Source organism: Labeo rohita, chromosome 9, assembly GCF_022985175.1.
Source record: "Labeo rohita strain BAU-BD-2019 chromosome 9, IGBB_LRoh.1.0, whole genome shotgun sequence".
Lineage (NCBI taxonomy): Eukaryota > Metazoa > Chordata > Actinopteri > Cypriniformes > Cyprinidae > Labeo > Labeo rohita.
In genome coordinates this window covers 14,708,179-14,728,197 of record NC_066877.1, presented here as the reverse complement: position 1 = coordinate 14,728,197, position 20,019 = coordinate 14,708,179, and the positions used below count along the sequence as shown (strand labels likewise).

At 39.6% G+C, this 20,019-nt stretch overlaps 2 protein-coding genes across 3 annotated transcripts in view; one reads left to right on the top strand and one right to left on the bottom strand.

Annotated features, from left to right (window-relative positions):
- Positions 1–20,019, top strand: part of acod1 (aconitate decarboxylase 1) — a 43,644-nt gene that overhangs the window by 19,621 nt on the left and 4,004 nt on the right. The window contains exon 1 of one of the 2 annotated variants that reach the window (XM_051119746.1): positions 10,982–11,068. The exons of the other annotated variant lie outside the window; for it this stretch is intronic. Within the exon in view, the coding sequence (XP_050975703.1) occupies positions 11,003–11,068 (66 nt within the window). The 5' untranslated portion in view covers positions 10,982–11,002. Of the gene's footprint in view, positions 1–10,981; positions 11,069–20,019 lie in introns of those variants that run through there. 2 annotated transcript variants of the gene reach the window in all.
- On the bottom strand, positions 8,997–10,829 carry kctd12.1 (potassium channel tetramerisation domain containing 12.1). Its single transcript, XM_051119750.1, has one exon. The coding sequence runs from the start codon at positions 10,743–10,745 to the stop codon at positions 9,879–9,881; it is 867 nt and encodes a 288-aa protein (XP_050975707.1). The 5' UTR covers positions 10,746–10,829; the 3' UTR covers positions 8,997–9,878.

Below are 20,019 nucleotides of genomic sequence, written 5' to 3'. Positions count from 1 at the left end.
CCCAAACACATCCGTGATCTTTCTTCATTACAGGATTTCAAAACCCACCTTAAAACATATCTTTTCTCATCTTGTTTTCCAGATCTTTGAATATATGATTGGAATTTTGCTATGGATTTCATGTTTATCTGTATTCTGTTTTTTTTTTTTTTTTTTTTTTTTTTTTTTGTCTCTTGTAAATATTCTTGTTATTGTAAAGCGACCTTGAGTTTCTAGAAAGGCGCTATATAAAATAAACATATTATTATTATTATTATTATTATTATTATTATTACACATTTTCTGAAATGTTTAATGAAGCAAATAAGGGATTATGTCATTAAATATGCATTCATTTGCATACATTCCCAGAACAGAAGACACATTCAAAATTCTTGTTTCATTTTGTTGACATACTAGTTTTATGGAAATTTGGATGTCTCTGTCACCTTATACATCAGAAAATACTTCAAACAGCCAGAAAAAGGGATAAAATGTTATATAAGGTATAATATCAGGTATGATGATATATTAACAAATCAGTAGGTAGAAACCATCAGAATATTTATCAGAATAAAACTGTAAAGTGTGGTATATGTAAATGGTACTGAGGAGAAGATTTCTAGCTCGGTGCAGGAGAAAAAGCCTTTAAAGATATGTAATGTAATTGAAATCTACAGACATAAATGGATGGGTGTAATAAAACACATTTTGGATGTTTTCTTCCCACTGATCTGACACAAGAAATAAGGTCATGGGAGCAAAATAGCCAAATATCTAAAAATTGATGTTTACATTAAAAAACAATGGTTTTGCTTGTGTAACCTTGCCTTAAAAAATCAACCCAGTTCAATCTGATGATATCAAATGGATATTGATTATAAAAGCCGAAAAGTCATTAGAGTTTGCCACACATTTGGGCTTTTCTAATCTCAGACCTGGGCCATAGATGATTCTGCTGGAGCAAATCCGAATATGCAGCCATAGGCTCAGGAGCAGTTTGACTTTTCAATAGGATTTCCGTTGAGGAATTTTTACTTATCTCTGTATTAACTTCTTCCATATAACTTGTGAAGAAAGTTTGGAATACTCATCGTGGTACTGCAGGAAATCACTTTACATATTATTTCATTTATTATTTGTGAATTTAGACTGTTTCTATGAAGGAGGCAGCACCAAAAAATTGCAGCACTCTTGCTGTTTTACCATATTTTATCAAATTAAAGAGGGACTCTGGAGTGATTTGTATTTCTGGAGCAAGCCAACCAGGAAATCACAGTCCAGGTCACTGCTGTGAAATATTTCACGCTTCAAAGACAGATTGTGCTAGCATAAAACAGCTGAACTGTTTTTTTAATATGGAAGCAATCTCTTCAGATATACTGAAGCTGTGCCCCTCTTAATAGCACGGAAAGCCTTTTAAAAGACACGGAAAGGTAGGGAAAGGTAGAAGCAGACATCTGGTGATAGTATAATAATAAACAGATGTGTGTTTTTCACAAAGCATGTGTGACTGCACATTTTGTAGTGCTTATCTAATGAGTAACCCAACATATATATGAAAACATTCACTACAGTTCAAATGATCATAAAAACAGTAATATTGAGAAATGTTGTTAAAGTGTTTTCTGTTTTAATATATATGTAATTTATTGTGATTGCAAAGCTGAAGTTTTATCAGTCATTACTCCTGTCCTCAGTGTCAAATGATCCCTCACAATTCATGCTAATTTGGTGCTCAAGAAACATTTCTTTTTATTATCAGATACAGGATTCTTTGTTGAGTAGAATAGCATTTGCTAAAATACTAAATATCTGCAAAATATATGCACCCTTGCAATTCTGTCAGAAAATGCGACCCTTCTCTCAGAAAATTGTTGCAGTTTCAAATGTTTTGGTATTCACGTTTATTTTTTTGTTTGCAGTGGAACAACACAAAAAAAACAGAAGAAAGTCAAATCTGATACAATTCCACACAGAACCCAAAAAATGCACCGGGCAAAATTATTGGCACCCTTAACTTAATAAAAAAATCCAGCACTTTGTTTGTAACCATTTATGGTGGAGACGCACCTTTCTGACACTGGCCACTACGTTCATGATACAGTTCACACAGTCCAGGCATCCAGTGCAAAAGCACCCAACCCAAATGATTTCATTTTCTATAAACAGTGCCATTATGTCCTTTACCAAAAAGTTCTACTTTTGTCTCATCTGTCCACAGTACGTTCTCCCAGAAGGATTGTGGTTTTGTCACATATGTTTTGGCAAACTCTCGTCTTGCCTTTTTATGCCTTTGTGTCAGCAGTGGTGTCCTACCATTGTGTCCCTTTTCATTCAGATGGCGACGTATAGTGCGAGCTGACACTGTTGTACCCTGTGTCTGCAGATCAGCTTGAATGTGTTTGGAAGTTAATCAGGGTTCTTTATCCACCATTCGAACAATCCTTCATTGTAATTTTTCATAAATTTTGCTCTTCCGTCCACATTCAGAGAGGTTAGCTACAGTGCCACGGGCTGTAAACCTCTTGGTGATATTGCACACAGTGGACACAGGGACATTAAGATCTCTGGAGATGGACTTGTGGACTTCTTTCTTTTCTCAACGCTCAGTGTGAGACACAGCGTTAAGGTTGAGTCAAGTTTCCTCCTTTTTAACTGGTTTACTGGTTTACTGGTTTACTATATTGCCCACACCTGTTACTTTACCACAGGTGCGTCTAAATACAAATTACAGGAGCATCACATGCTTGAACAGCAATTATTTCTTACAATTTTGACAAGGTGCCAATAATTTTGTCCAGTCCATTTTTGAGTTCTATGTGAAATTTTATCAAGTTTGACTGTTTTTTGTATGTGTGTGTTGTTGCAGTGCAAATAAAAACCATAAGCATGTGAATACCAAAACATTTGCAACTGGAACAATTTTTCGAGAGAAGTGTTGTATTTTCTGACAGAATTGCAAGGGTGCCGATATTTTTGGCCATGACTGTAAATATCTTTATGACAAGTAAATGCATCCTCTCTGAATAAAAGTCCCCAAACTTTATACCAGTAGTTTAGATTTACAAAACAATATGTATCTATTAGAGAGAGTTTTGTGTCTATAGATATTTCAAACAAAAATGATTACAAAAGCACAAGATTTTCCCTTAAGATATGCTTAGCCATCTCGTCTATGAAGACAGACCATCTGTTATGTGATTTGTACTGTGTCTGTTGCATACTTGGCAACACTGACTCTTGCGCCGTGGAGAGATGATTGTCAGATGTTCTTTCCATCAGGAGCAGAACTCACTGCACCCTCACGAAGACACGAGAGAATATAAACATAACCATGTGTTTATGGAAAACACAGACTCGCTGTGTTATATTGTTCATGCAGACCTTCATATGTCACCTGTTTCTTCAGCAAAATATTCATTGGATTAGGCAGGGCTTGTGGCCAACAGACTCCATTTGCCTATTAATGTATTAGGCCAAACAGCCTCCAAGTGTTTTGCATAACACCTGTGTGAAGTGTTTATTGTAAGGAGTTGATTAAAGATGAGACTGGGGTCATGCCAACCCAGTGGTTTTTTGAAGAAGCTGTGGATGTTGAAGGAAAGCAGGTCACTACAAAAGTAGCAGTCAAAGCTTTTTAATATTGAATTGAAGTGTCCTTCTATAAAGCACATTCATTTCAGACTGCAAATTCTTATACTTTTAAAGGTCACTGCACTGTCTCATCTTGTTGGGATTTTCATTTCTTAAGTCTAGACAGCTTTTTAGGTGAATGTATGTGTGAGTGTATGCATTTATAATCATAATAATCCATTTTTAATTTTCTCATGTTTTTTCTTTAGCTTTAACTTCTTTTGGGCTTACTTCAGTGGGAAAACAATGCAATTGCATTAGATTTCATCACTGCGTAATTGCAAAGGCTTTTATCTTTGCGGATTTAACGTGAACCGCTCACATTTAAACAGAGTCCTAGTATGGCATATCTGTGTCACATTATTTCATTTCTATTTTATTGAATTATGTAAAATGATTAATAATTCAAGACATAATGTGGCTTGATGTTTAACCATTGTAAAATGTCATGTAAAGGACGCATTAGTTTGTATCCAGTAGGCTAGTTGCATGCATTGTTTACACAAATGGAAACACAGGAGGAGAAAAAAAAAGTTGTGTGCCAGACTGAGTTTCTAGACAGTATTTAGGAAAGCTAGTGAGCACTATTTTGAAAATACTGGCCTTGACAACTACAGTCTCTGGTTTAAATTAGTGAAAGCAATTGTGAGACCATCATCTACTCTAAAAGCAGGAAATTCATGTAAGTTTAATTGTTGGGCTTGGAACCTTCTGTCGGCTTATTTGCATCAAAGCATGCTAATGAAATATTAATTTTATTTGTATTTTATATATATATATATATATATATATATATAAAGGTTATTAGAATTGAGTTTATATCTCACAAGTCCAACTTTATAACTCGTAATTGTGACTTTTTTTCTTAGAATTGCAATACAAACAAAGTTCTGACATTTTTCAGAATTGAGAGATATAAACTTGCAGTAACAAGCTATAAGTCAGAACTGAGAGATATGAACTTACAATTCTGACTTTTTTCAGATAAACACAACTGTGAAAAATAAAGTAAGAATTGCAAGATAAAAACTCACAATTTTTACTTTTTTTGAGTTTATATCTCACAAAAAAAGAAAATTCTCAGAATTGTGATACAAGCTCACAGTTCAGCCTTTTTTCAGAATTGTAAGTTATAAACTTGCAGTTACAGGTTATAAAATAAGAAATGCGAGATATAAACGAACAATTCTGACTTTTTTTCAGAACTGTGTGATATAAACTCACAATTGCAAGAAATACAGTCAGAATTGCAATATAAAAACTCTAACTTTTTACTTTTTTCTCTCAAATGCGACTTTTTTCACACAGTTCTGTCTTTTTTCTCAGAATTGTGAGATATAAATTCGCAATTGCGAGTTATAAAGTCCAATTTTGAGGGGGAAAAGACTGACTTGTTTTCAGAATTACAAGTTTATATCTACAAGTGTATTATATTTATAATTCTGACTTTATAACTCACAATTGCAAGTTTTTTTACATTTTGACTTCATTTTTTCAGGAAAATTCTAAGGAAAAAAGTCAGAATTGCAAGAAAAAAAGTCAGAATTTTCAAGTAAAAAGTCAATTACCTTTTTTAATATTTTATTTAGTGGCAGAAACGGGCTTCCATAGTTTTAAATGACATAAGCTAATTATTTTATAATGTTTGTGAAATAATATTTTGAGAAATTATTGCAAGGATTGAAAATAAATGCCTGTAATATGCCTTCATCATTGTACATGAAATATGTCATTATTGTGATATTAGCTTTATAAGAAATATGTGTTTTTCTATCCTGGCCATAAAATCTCTTATTTATTCATATACCAGAATGACAAACTGTCAGTCACTTATTTTAATGATTTTTTTTTCTCTTGTAAACATTTGTAGAATCTTTTGTGTAACAAAACAATACGTTTTCCCATTTTTTTTTTTTTTAAATTAGGCCTTTATAATTTCTGCTCAGTGAAAAGATGCTGTCATTCTGTCAAGACTAATAAATCCTGTAATTGAAATCTTTTGTATTGGATCTTTTCAGATGTTGCACAGACACACTGTAGTGACATCACCGAAAAGAAATGGTGTGAAATACCAACAACAATGCTCTTACATGCCATTCAAAACATGAATCTCTCTCAATCTGTATATTTGTGTCAGCTAAATAACTCAGTATATTTATTGCAAGATGAGCATTTGTGGCTAAAAAGTATATATATATATATATATATATATTTTTTTTTTTTTTTTTTTTTTAGAAAATGACCAATCGTTTTGCTAGATAAGTTTCTTATCGCTCGGCTGGGATCCTGTAGAGCCCTTTAAAGCTGCACTGAAACTGCAAATTGGACCTTCAACCCGTTGGTCCCCATTGAAGTCCACTATATGGAGAAAAATCCTGGAATGTTTTCCTCAAAAACCTTAATTTCTTTTTGACTGAACATTAACATCTTGGATGGCATGGGGGTGAGTAAATTATAAGGAATTTTTCATTCTGGAAGTGAACTAATCCTTTAATGTTCACTAAATAAGTCATGTCAGGTTAGGCTGAGTGGTTAAAAAGGCAGACTGCTAAGTCATGTTCTTTAGTTAATTTAAAGATGTTTCCAGCAATATTCTGTATCGTAGGGCTAGGATAAATTTAACAATTACAAAAAAATGAATTTACAGCTCAACAACTCAACTGACTGATGAAACACTAAAATATAGTCTATTAAAACATAACAGGGGCTTTCATGCCACATGAATTGGCTAAGTGTTCAAGGCGATGAACTCCTAGACCGTTAATGCCTGTTCTCATGGGATTACATCCCATGGTTGTTAGGAAATGGAGTTATCAGAGCTTTATTTCAAAATGCTTTCAAAGATGTCCAAAAAAATCCACTGTCTTCCTTCCCAGGCTAATGTAAATCACTCTGCATTTGCCGCCACTAAATTGATCTGGACTGAAAATAATGGTTGCAAATTATACACTAAACCATTATGATGCGCTCACTCCCTTAAGAAATAAATAAAAATATAGTATACATAATGCAAGTACTGCAACCAAACAGTGATAGATTAAAAATGCAGAATGTATTTAGATTTGCTGTCAGCTTGGAGAATGATACAAGTCTATGTTTTTAAACATATATGATCTCAGCTGTAAGCAATAATGTCACTGCACTTTCACAGGTAAAATGTAAATGCCTCATAGGCAGATTGTTAACACCAGCTCAGGAAATGTTGAACATACTCTCAAATTAAATTCTGTTAAGTTCCTGACTGACACCCTCATTAGCCCTTTAATGTACACATATAAATTGGACAACAGATTATGAAAGCAACTAAGATTATGTGTGCGCGCAATGGTTGATGTAGTATATTACACAAATTCCACCTACATATAGGTGTGCTGTGTGTCTTGGTCACACGGAATATTACACATTAAGGTTAAAAGTATTCATTATTTCCAAGAGTGTAAAACTAATCCATTTTCAAATTAAATTTGCACTTTACTTGAGAAACAACATTCTCCTTGAGAAATAACTGAGCTGTGGAATGAGCGCATAGACCATTAATAAATTTCCCAGCTGAGAGTACTGGTTATTTTTAGCTAAGAATTTAATTTGAATAATGTGTCTGAAGTCAGTCTTGTGGTATGTTTTGTTACGCAATGCTTTGATCTGATTTTCTCCGAAAAGAAAGGTTTTGTAGGAGAACAAAGAGTATGCTGGAAACTGGAAGAGCATGAGGACAGAGGTCTCTGCACTTTCAAAGATATTCAAAAATGGTCATCTGTCTGCTGCAATGTATGAATGTGATTCTGAGTTGATGCATAAGTGAATACAACATCTGCCTCATCTGAAGCTTCTCCAGAATTTCAAGTTTTATATAACCTTATCTAAAGGTCTGCTACATTTGACACAGCGAAGCACCATATTATTACAACAGCTGCACTTTGCTAGTTCGAGTCTTACCTCACAAGCAAATTCTTCAAGGTTCCCCTGAGAGGCTGAGTGTCCAGATCACCTCAGCTAACCACTGGGATGCCTCATGGTTCAGTTCTTGGTTCTCTTCTCTTTATGTACAGTACATGACCTCACTTGGCCCAATCATGAAGGCACATGGCTTCTACTATACCTGCAATGCAGACAATACACAACTATATCTGCAACTAAATAAAAAAAATAAGTGGATACTTATACAGAAGACTGATGAGTGTCCACTCCAAAATTTGCAATAATTCTTACCCCCATTTGTACGTAATGAACCGAAATTTGACATTTGTTTTAGTATATATTGTTGAATGCAAATGCAATTGAGGACCTTCACTGCATGTAAACAGAGAGCCCTTTCTGTAACCCTAACCTTGCAGATGGATCCTTTCATTATTTACACTCTAAATGATAATGCCACCTATATTCGTGCACAGCTGCGCCATCTGCATTTCAACAGCATTTGTGTCACAAAAAACGGAAAGGGAACTATTGTACATTGGTACAATTATTGTATTCATTAGTACTGGCAATGATCCATGATCAGGCCACTGAAATAATCTGGCTGACCCCCAAACCCCTTCAGAGCACAGTTAATAATACTCCATCCGTCCAAAAAGCAACCTTGAGGACCGATTTGTTAATCCTGGTTATTTCCTTGTAATTTATTTTCTCCCTCAGTCTCTCTGATTGATGAGCTTTGATTTAAATTCCAAACATGAATTTTCCAATTTACTCACCCCCATGTAATTTAAGATGTTTATTTCTTTTTTCTTCAGTCACAAAGGAATTACGTTTTTTGAGGAAAACATTCCAGGATTTTTCTCCATATATGATCCTAGCCGAGGAATAAGGGTCTTATCTAGAGAAACGATCAGTCATTAAAAAAAAAAAAAAAAACTTTAACTTTTTAACCACAAATGCTCATCTTGCACTAGCTCTGTGATGTGAATGTGCATCTTCACGCATTGCGTAATCACGTTGGAAAAGTCATGCATGGTTAGTTCTTTGTTTGTGTACTTGGGGTAGGTTATTTCTCCAACTTCAAAATTACTCAACATTGTTCTTTTACCTTTTTTGTAAAGACGTTTTGTTTTTTTTTTTTTTTTTTGCGCGCACGCATATTTTTGCTTAGAAAACAACTGAACACTTCGCTAAATATGACCCTTATTCCTTGGTTGGGATCGTGTTGACCCCATTGAAGCTGCATTAAAACTGCAAACCTTCAACCCGTTGGCCACCATTGGAGTGTTTTCCTCAAAAACCTTAATTTGTGAACTTCTCCTTTAAAGGATGCATTTGCACCAAGCAGAAGAGTAAATCTGGGCTGTTCAGCAGCTGGTTACATGTGTTCTTGTTTTGCCCTCCAGTCTTTAGAGCTACAAAAGACACACTGGAAAGGAATAAAATTGAGGCTGAGGCTGAAAGATTATGACAGATTACAATTTATTGTATGATCAACTTTTGAAGAGACATAAGATGCTTACAATGCTTGAGTAAAGGAGAGAACTTTGTTGTAATACAGTCATAGAACTAGTAAACCTAATACAAAAAAAAAAAAACAATTCCCACTCCTCGCCCAAACAAAATATGTGCAAAATTCAATAATATACAGTTGTACGCTGTACAAAGGTAAGCCTCACTTAAAAAATGTTGTAATATCTTTGTAATATCTATTACAAAGTTGCCATTTCTTTTCATTTTAAGAGGTTCCACTCAATTTTCTTCATCTGTAATGAAACTGTGGTCAAAAAAGTGCAATGAATCACTGCAGGTAACTTTGGCACCACTTTAATTTTACTAAAGAAATTAAGGCAGCAATTAAACTAAGGTTTTCCGATTTAGTGGGTTATTCACAGTGAAAAGATGAAACTGTACTGAACTGAAAAATTGTCATTGTGATATACCAGTCTGATGAATACAAATAAAGCTGAATGTCAGAGCCTTTCCAGAATGTTCCTAATGTGTCAGAAATCATTGAATCAGGAAGAAAAATATTTAACGTGTTCATTTGAAATACATGCATAAAGAACAGCAAGTACAAAACACATCTGGGACTTTATACAAATACACCCTCAAGTCTGAAAATGACTATCTGCAAACAAAATAAAGCTATGAAGGGAAGTGCAATGATAGCTAGATCTTCTGCATTAGTTAATTCTAGCAATTAATGTAGTAGGCTATTAAACAGCCAATTCTATGATGCACAGAACTAGAAATTTGCGAATGAGAATAACTCCAATACACTTCTCCAAAACGGATACAACTTTACTCTTGTAGTGGAATGCGTATATACACACAATTTTGGCTCATTCTCGACAGAAAACATACTCTGTGTAGCTTGTCCAGATTTTGTCCTCGTTAGGGTCATTGCTGGAGTAAGCGCATGTGCCAGTGGAGCTGCACGCAACCATATGGAAGCCAAACTCTGACAGTTTGTCAAACGCCTGCTCGAGAAAATTATATTTCAGATAATAGCGTGATGTGTACCTCTCCGGAGGTCGGTCCGGGTCTCTGCTCTCGTTCAAAGTGTCTCCGAACACCTCCTTAGCCAGAGAAGTCTTTCCGCACACCGTGATTCTCGCGACTCGCCTGAATTTGGCGTCTGTCTGTATGTCTCTTCCGATTGTATACGAGCCCCGGTAACCGACCGTGATGTAGCCCGACTTTTTGGACTCGAGAGAAGGAGAAGGAGCGGTGCTGGCGACAGACAGCGTGCGCGAAGTGTCGGGTCCGACCAGCGGAGTCGCGCTGGCGCTCGGCTCTTCCGAGTCACTCTGGCAGATCTCATCGGTGATGGAGTTGTCTTTACTCATTTTGGGACTCAAGAGCTTGGACAGGTCCCGCAGCTGAAAAAACTCAGCCTCCCGCTGTAATCTGCTCTTCTCTGGAAAATAGTCAGGCAAAACCAGATTTAGATCCCGTAGGTAGTCTAAAATGTAGCGGAAAAGAAAGCCGTCCCTGTCCAAAAAGAAGCGCCCTTTGCTGTCCCGTGCCAGCTCTGTCGGTGTTTTCTTACTAAACATGTTCCACAGAAGAGAATCCGGTACGGCTACTAAAGTCGTGCGCCGCGTTACATACACTTGTCCTCCCACATTTAGCTCAATAATGTCAGAAAACGGGGACGCGGAATCCGCGCCGTTTGATAGTCCACACTCGGGATCTGCCAAAGCCATCTCGTCTCTTCAGCTGAAGATGCCAGTTATTCGCGACTGTGTGTAACGGGCTTTCTAAAGACTCAAGATAAGGGCAGATGTTTGTTTAAATAGGTTGTGGGAGGGGAGAGAGAAGACGGCGGATGTTAACGCTTTATTGGCAAAATGGGACCAACCGGTGTCGTTCCTCCTGCTGTCAATGATCAGTGCCTGACTTTTATTTGATGATACTTGAAAACTCATAATGCTTTAAGGATATAAATTACGCTTGAGTTTAGATGATAAAATGGGAAAACGCAAAGACTAAACGATGGCTAAACGAATCTTCTTCCCACACACAGAAGGTAAAAATTGTCTAATAAATTACAGTATTGACATTTTCTCCCATACGTCCTGTGACAAAGGAAAATAGCGCCATCTAGTGGTGTAAAGTCTGAATTATGGGTCTCATTTCAAAGGACAGTTGATTCTGAACTTTAAAATGAACAGGCAACTTAGTCAGGTTAGTTTTTGCCTAGTATTTTTATTTTCTCAGTTATCAGCTGAACAATCAGAATGTTGTTAAACAACAGTAGGCCTGCAATCCATTGATCACATGCGCTAATATTCCTCACAGCCTCATTCTTTCCATTCTCATCAAAAATGTAATAGTGATACCCTGACTAAGGTCTATATATGTCGAGTCAGCCATTATGTTTCCAGTGGTTTATCGAAGCTATTAAATCTTACCCTGTAATAAATCAAATTCAACATGCACTGAACAAATAGATGTGGAGTCAGCCATTATGTTTCCATTGGTTTATCAAAACTTAAATCTAACTCTGTAATAAATCAAATTCAACTAATTTAGTTTCAGTAATGTATGTCAAACTCTAATGTAAGACAGTTAATTTATGTTAGGCTATCAGCAGGGTCTTTAAAATCCTGATTTGCATTAAGGTTACAAACAGAACACAGAACTGCACTTTGCAGTGCATTGTGTTTTAATTTAAGAAAGAACAATGAATGTTAAATCCAATTCAAAAGAATGTACAGGTGCATCTCAATAAATTAGAATGTTGTGGAAAAGTTCATTTATTTCAGTAATTCAACTCAAATTGTGAGACTCGTGTATTAAATAAATTCAATGCACACAGACTGAAGTAGTTCAAGTCTTTGGTTCTTTTAATTGTGATGATTTTGGCTCAACAAATTAGAATATGGTGACATGCCAATCAGCTAATCAACTCAAAACGCCTGCAAAGGTTTCCTGAGCCTTCAAAATGGTCTCTCAGTTTGGTTCACTAGGCTACACAATCATGGGAAAGACTCTTGATCTGACAGTTGTCCAGAAGACAATCATTGACACCCTTCACAAGGAGGGTAAGCCACAAACATTCATTGCCAAAGAAGCTGGCTGTTCACAGAGTGCTGTATCCAAGCATGTTAACAGAAAGTTGAGTGGAAGGAAAAGATGCACAACCAACCGAGAGAACCGCAGCCTTGAGAGGCTTGTCAAGCAAAATCGATTCAAGAATTTGGGTAAAATTTACAAGGAATGGACTGAGGCTGGGGTCAAGGCATCAAGAGCCACCACACACAGACGTGTCAAGGAATTTGGCTACAGTTGTTGTATTCCTCTTGTTAAGCCACTCCTGAACCACAGACAACGTCAGAGGCGTCTTACCTGGGCTAAGGAGATGAAGAAGTGGGCTGTTGCCCAGTGGTCCAAAGTCCTCTTTTCAGATGAGAGCAAGTTTTGTATTTCATTTGGAAGTCAAGGTCCTAGAGTCTGAAGGAAGAGTGGAGAAGCTCATAGCCCAAGTTGCTTGAAGTCCAGTGTTATGTTTCCACAGTCTGTGATGATTTGGGGTGCAATGTCATCTGCTGGTGTTGGTCCACTGTGTTTTTTGAAAACCAAAGTCACTGCACCCATTTACCAAGAAATTTTAGAGCACTTCATGCTTCCTTCTGCTGATCAGCTTTTTAAAGATATTCCAGCAGGATTTGGCACTGGCTGAAGGCCACTGTCAAAGACTGATCATGCCACTCTGAATTGAGGCAGTAATTAAAGCAAAAAGAGCCCCTACTGTATTGAGTACATATACAGGAAATGAACATGCTTTCTAGAAGGCCAACTATTCACTAAAAATGTTTTTTTTTTTTTATTGATCTTATGAAGTATTCTAATTTGTTGAGATAGTGAATTGGTGGGTTTTTGTTAAATGTGAGCCAAAATCATCACAATTAAAAGAACCAAAGACTTAAACTACTTCAGTCTGTGTGCATTATTTAATACACGAGTTTCACAATTTGAATTGAATTACTGAAATAAATGAACTTTTCCACGACATTCTAATTTATTGAGATGCACCTGTATATAATTGCACATAGTAATTTTAACTAGAAAGGTTTATCAAGACAAATTTTAGATTATTTTTAATGGCTTTTTAAAAAAAAAAAAAAAAAGTGAATATAAGTTTTTTATATAGCAACAATACATGATTGAATAAAGCAACACACAAACTATGGAAAAAGAAACAGTCTTATTACTGTTTATGAATGCAACATACATGGGCCATTATACAGAACTGGTGCAAACTGCTGTCTCACAACCAAAAAACACATTTATAAAGCATTTAAGTATTCAAATTTTAGATGTTTACTAAGATCATTTTATTATGATCATTTTATTTCATTTTATTTATTTTTTTAAGTACAGTCATGAAATTTCTTTTAGTAGCATTTTAGTATGCTATTGAAACCCGCAATAATATTTAAAATATCAGTAAGCTTAATATATATAAAATCATCATTTATTGGGTACTTTTACTTGGGAGGTGGCTGTCCCGAATCCTAACCCTTAAATTTTAACTTATAAAAATTATTATGAAATAATTTTTGCATTTTATTCCATTGTTGCTTTTAAAAATATCTTTTTGATTTTGTAAAAAAGTGAAGTTAAAAAAAATATATATATATTTGTTATATTTTCTTTGTAAATTATAAAACTTAATGTAACAAAAAAAAAAAAAATGTGTTCCCCATTTTAATGTCACGCAATTTTTGTCACACAATTTTTCTGCAATTAAGCACACTTTTTGTGTGTTTTTGTGTGACTGTTCAGAACTGGGCTATGTAACCATGTGCTAATTAGCATCTTTGAGTTGGACTCAAAAGTACCTAAAATTAACACTACCATACCAGTCATGACCGACATTGTTTCGGTAGTGACAAAAGGAAACACCAGATCCTTTATTTGAGGGGGGATTTTTTTATTTTATTTTTTTAAGTACAGACATGCAATTTTTTTTAGTAGCATTTTAGTATGCAAGTTAAAATTCTGTAATGTGATGTGGTTGCTACCAAAACATTACTGTCACAACCAAAAATGTGCAGTCACGACCGAAACATGGGATGTTTTGTCAGTTATCAACTAAGATGTTATGTGTCACGCTTGACGTCGTGTGCGGGAACAGATACGCAGGAGAGCGGAGATCCAAACAATGCACTTTTAATAAACAATCCAAAGGAACAGACTCAGGGAAACAACGGGAACCAGCAACCAACGACGAGCAAAACAAACTGAAGACAATCTAATCACCGACAAGACCGTGTGGAACAAACAGACCTTAAATACACAGAGACAAGGGAGTGGTCACAAACGAGATAATAAGGGGAAGTACAAATATGGGCAAGACTAAACCAAATGGAGACAGAACTAAAGGGGGAGACAAGGAACATACCAAAATACACTGGAACACAGGGGAAAAACACAAGGAAAACAGAATAGACAAGACAAAACAGAACACAATCCTGACATTACCCCCCCCTCCCCTAAGGCGCGACTCGCGCCGTAACTATACACAAATGGGTGGGAGGGTGGGCGCCCTGGAGGCTGTGCCAGGCGGACACGGGGAAGCAGGGTGGTGCCTCCAGGGTGGGTCCAGGGACCATGGCGGGTCTGGGAGTTCAGGGAGCCATGGCCAAGGGTATAGTCCAGGCGGCCATGGCGGGTCTGGGAGTTCCGGGAGCCATGGCCGAGCACACAGTTCATTTGGCCATGGCGGGTCTGGGGATTCAGAGAGCCATGGCCGAGCACACAGTCCTTGTGGCCATGGCGGGTCCGGAGGTTCGGGAAGCCATGGCCGGGTAAACAGTTCAGGAGGCCATGGCTGAACAGGGGAGTAGCCCCCCCCCAAAATTTTCTTGGGGGAATTAATAGGGAGCGCTGGATGAGGTGCTGGCTCAGGAGGGCGTGCAGGAGGGCGCGCTGAAGGAGGAGCCGACTCAGGAGGGCGCGACGGAGGAGCCGACTCAGGAGGGCGCGCAGGAGGGCGCGCTGAAGGAGGAGCCGACTCAGGAGGGCGCGCAGGAGGGCGCGCTGACGGAGGAGGGCGCGCAGACTCAGGAGGGCGCGCAGACTCAGGAGGGCGCGCAGACTCTGGAGGGCGCGCAGACTCTGGAGGGCGCGCAGACTCTGGAGGGCGCGCAGACTCTGGAGGGCGCGCAGACTCTGGAGGGCGCGCAGACTCTGGAGGGCGCGCAGACTCTGGAGGGCGCGCAGACTCTGGAGGGCGCGCAGACTCTGGAGGGCGCGCAGACTCTGGAGGGCGCGCAGACTCTGGAGGGCGCGCAGACTCTGGAGGCGCGCAGACTCTGGAGGGCGCGCAGACTCTGGAGGGCGCGCAGACTCTGGAGGGCGCGCAGACTCTGGAGGGCGCGCAGACTCTGGAGCAGACTTGAGACCAGACAGGAACTCTGGAGCAGGCCTGAGACCAGGCGGGAGCTGGAGCGGAGCAGGAAACCGCGTTCTGGCCTGGGACCTGGGGAAAGCAGTGATAGAGGAGGAAGACTGAATAGGGGGAGAAGCAGAAAGGTTGTTGAGGGACGCCGCCTCCCTTGGAGGATCTACAGCCGTGGCTGACACCTCTGGGGGCATGGGCGCGGCTTCTCTGGCGGAAGGGGCCTTGGGCCCAGACGGGCTCTCAGTGGCGAACTTGTGAGCCGACGTGACCTCGGGAGCACAGTGTGCCGCCCACACACACCAAATAGCCACCGCCATTAGGGGAAGAGCAACTGCGGATGGCAGGATCTCTGTATTAGGCTCGTGAAGACCCGCTGTGGCGTGACTTGACTCAGGAAGTGGAGCGGTGTCTTGGCTTGGCTCGTGGGGAACAGCTGTGATTTGGTTTGACTCAGGAAGTGCCGAAGGAGACGTGGGCTCTGGACGGCGCTCTTGAGGAGCGGGCTCTGGACGGCGCTCTTGAGGAGCGGGCTCTGGACGGCGCTCTTGAGGAGCGGGCTCTGGACGGCGCTCTTGAGGAGCGGGCTCTGGACGGCGCTCTTGAGGAGCGGGCTCTGGACGGCGCTCTTGAGGAGCGGGGCTCTGGACGGCGCTCTTGAGGAGCGGGGCTCTGGACGGCGCTCTTGAGGAGCGGGGCTCTGGACGGCGCTCTTGAGGAGCGGGCTCTGGACGGCGCTCTTGAGGAGCGGGCTCTGGACGGCGCTCTCTGAGGAGCGGGCTCTGGACGGCTGGACGACCCCAACGGAGACTCTGGAGGGCTGGGCGTCTCCAGCGGAGACACTGGATGAGCAGGCTCTGTACGAGCGGTCGCTTGAGGGCGCTCTGGCGGGTCCGTGAGCTCGGGCGCGGCAGCCATCTTGGCCGGGGACTCAGGCTTGGCGGCCATCTTGGCCGGGGCTCAGGCTTGGCGGCCATCTTGGCCGGGGGCTCAGGCTTGGCGGCCATCTTGGCCGGGGGCTCAGGCTTGGCGGCCATCTTGGCCGGGGGCTCAGGCTTGGCGGCCATCTTGGCCGGAGACTCTGGCGTGGCGGCAGCCATCTTGCGTGCAGACTCTGGCGTGGGCCTGGTGGCCGGCGGGCTTGAGCGCGGAGAGGAAGCCGGCGGGCTTGAGCGCGGAGAGGAAGCCGGCGGGCTTGAGCGCGGAGAGGAAGCCGGCGGGCTTGAGCGCGGAGAGGAAGCCGGCGGGCTTGAGCGCGGAGAGGAAGCCGGCTGCATCGGGCTGAGGACCACCGTGGAGCTCTGGAGGATGACTGGGGATTTGGGACTGGGCTGGCGGTTCGAGCCATTGACACGGTATGTGGAGGTTCTCGGCTTAGGGCAGGCTGGCGCGTTGCGCCGTGTCTGGGAGGGGGGAAGATGAGACCTAATCGGACTCTGGATTTCTTCTACTTCAAAATCAGATCCGTTTAAATAGAGAATAAGATTGATTAGCTCGATCAAGGAGAAACTACTAGCGGGAAGATCGCAGCGTATGGTCTCATCATCCAGCCCCAAAACAAACACAGTGGAGAGAGCAGCTTCGGGCCAGCCTACCTGGTGGGATAACTCGATAAAATCCTCCACATACCGCTCCAACCCACGACCACCTTGCCGTATTCCCCACAGTGTAGCCTCAGCCTGACTCATCTTTAGTTCGGGTCGGTGATTCTGTCACGCTTGACGTCGTGTGCGGGAACAGATACGCAGGAGAGCGGAGATCCAAACAATGCACTTTTAATAAACAATCCAAAGGAACAGACTCAGGGAAACAACGGGAACCAGCAACCAACGACGAGCAAAACAAACTGAAGACAATCTAATCACCGACAAGACCGTGTGGAACAAACAGACCTTAAATACACAGAGACAAGGGAGTGGTCACAAACGAGATAATAAGGGGAAGTACAAATATGGGCAAGACTAAACCAAATGGAGACAGAACTAAAGGGGGAGACAAGGAACATACCAAAATACACTGGAACACAGGGGAAAAACACAAGGAAAACAGAATAGACAAGACAAAACAGAACACAATCCTGACATTATGATAGTGTTTGGTTCAATGTATATTCAAACTAATGAATCCTTAAGTTTGAAATCAGTATGATAAACTTTACAGTATGACTTTTACAAAGAAAGATTGGAATCCAAATACAACAAATCTCATTAATCACACTTGAAATATTGTTGAAATGTTGTTGATTTACTTTTGAATAAAATTTAATAAAAGAGCAAAAACATATATTTACAAAGTAGATGTAAACAAAAATCTTAATAGGTCAGTATAACCCTTCTTATTAAATGATATATTAGCCTACTGTGTTTTGGTAGTGACAAATTTAAGGAAAGGACAAATATTCCAAAACTTTCTGAAAATACATTATGGGAATTAGCTGCGCAATTACTAAAAATGTGTACCTTGGGTATTATAGAATTTGCATACATACAAAATTTGTGCAAAATTACATTTTTTTTTTTTTTTAAGGATGTTTACAACTCTGACTTTGAACTAATTCTGTAGAATGGAATATATAGGCTTGATCCAAGCAAACCTCTGGACAGAAGGTGGAGGCCGAGGCTCCAGGGTTTAGAGAGAAAGAAGCAAACTGGCCGGAACAGGACTAGAAGTTACGTTGTCAGACAAAACAGGCTCAGGCTGGAGCTAAAGGCTGTGCTTGCATCTGTACACCAGAAGTGGCTAAAAGTGAAACTGAAGGTTGCGCCAGTTTCTGTCCACTATAGGGGCTAAGACAGGAACTGAAGGCTCCACATCTCCATATCTAACATTGTGTAGTTTTATATAATATTGTAAGTCTAAAAAATATAAAACAAATGTTTCTATACAGTGTTTTTCAGTCCTAGAGCAGGACTTGTCACCCAGTGTAGTTCATACGTAAAATGATGAGCTCTATCCACAAGTTTCCTACGCCCCATGAGGCCTTGCATCAAAAGTGGGAGCGTCTTCCGGTTCAAAGTAAACAAGCGGGACGTGACACTCATTCATTCAACAACTGACAGAAGTGACGGGCAAATGAAGCATCGTGAAGCACGAAGACTTTCCTCTGACTGTTTCGGGAAAAGATTCAAAGCTTCGAGAGTGTCGAAAACAGCGCGATCTAGTGGTTAGTAAAAAATAAAGCAGCCAAAAGCCTGTGAAGCTCCGTCAGAAGAAGCATTCACCACAATTTCCATAGATCAATCCATGTTATATGCAAAAATGAAAGCCTAACCGTGTGTGTGTTTGTTTATTGAATTTCGGACTCTCATAAATTAATTTATCTATTGAACAGTGCCGTTAAATGCCAGTACGAATATCAATATGATGTAATAGAAGAATAATGTACACATATATTAATTGCATATGGCATATATTTAATTTTCCTGAAATAATCAGCATTCTTCATATTACTTGTATGACTGGCTATTTAAAAATTTAATTATTAAATAGGTCCCAATGAAAATGTACTGGCAAAGTAAGATCTGGGGGTCGAGCATTAAGACACACAAAGTGAATCACGCACATGACCGGACAGAAAGTGCGGATTCTACGAAAGGGATTTCTACGTTAACAAGCCTCGAATCGAGGCTTCATCTGGCATGTCCTTTAACACAAGCTCTGATGTCTCGGTTCAAATGTCATTTCACTAGTTCTATGTCACTTTGTCATTACACAGTCATTCAAGATTTAACGATCCAAACTTGCTAATGATGTGGGAACACAAATTTGAAAAGCATATGTTGTCCATAAGAACTTAATGACATCTCTCATAAAGATATGCATCTGTACAAAGTAAACAATGACACTTAGCCTCTTCGCTAATTAGCACACAAAATACCATTGGTATACTACGTCAGGCGCCTTACCGGAAGTTGCACCCGTGTTCTTTTTTACAGTAGCACCCCCCGGAAACTTGTGGATAATGATTTGTGCATAATAAACATATTAATGGGGAATAACCATTTACTGAACTTGAATGATGTTGAAGCATCAAGAAAACAGTCTTTAAACTTTAAACCGCTTATAAACTCAAAACGTAGAATCTTGAAAACTGTCATGTAAATATTGGTGACATTAACCGCTGGAAAGGCTAATAAATTAATACTCTCTACGAAAATACATTAAAACAAATACATTACAGCATATATCTCTTTCAACTTACAAGGGTCACACTCATGTGACACTATGAGGAACCAGTGACTGACGCTAAAACACAATTGCAAAAGAAATTCCAGATTTCACAAATGCTAGAGATACTCACTTAATGTACATACAGGTTCATGAAATATAATAATATCATGCAAATGTGATTTCATAATGCTCCTGTTTTTAATTTCATTTTCCATGAGAGCACTCAGATTCCAAGAAATGATTTTTCCTCTGAAAAGATATTTTTCTAATGTGTGGACTATTGTCTAATCAATGCTAATGTGTAAGACAAGTCCTGGAATTATTATTATTATTATTATTATTATTATTATTAGTTTCATTGTTGGTCTTATATTTGTTTTATGTTTAATTGTTGTTGTTGT

What these genes read in the sequence shown, in the direction of transcription:
- kctd12.1 (XM_051119750.1), bottom strand. Translation starts at nt 10,745, where the DNA reads ATGGCTTTGGCAGATCCCGAGTGTGGACTATCAAACGGCGCGGATTCC.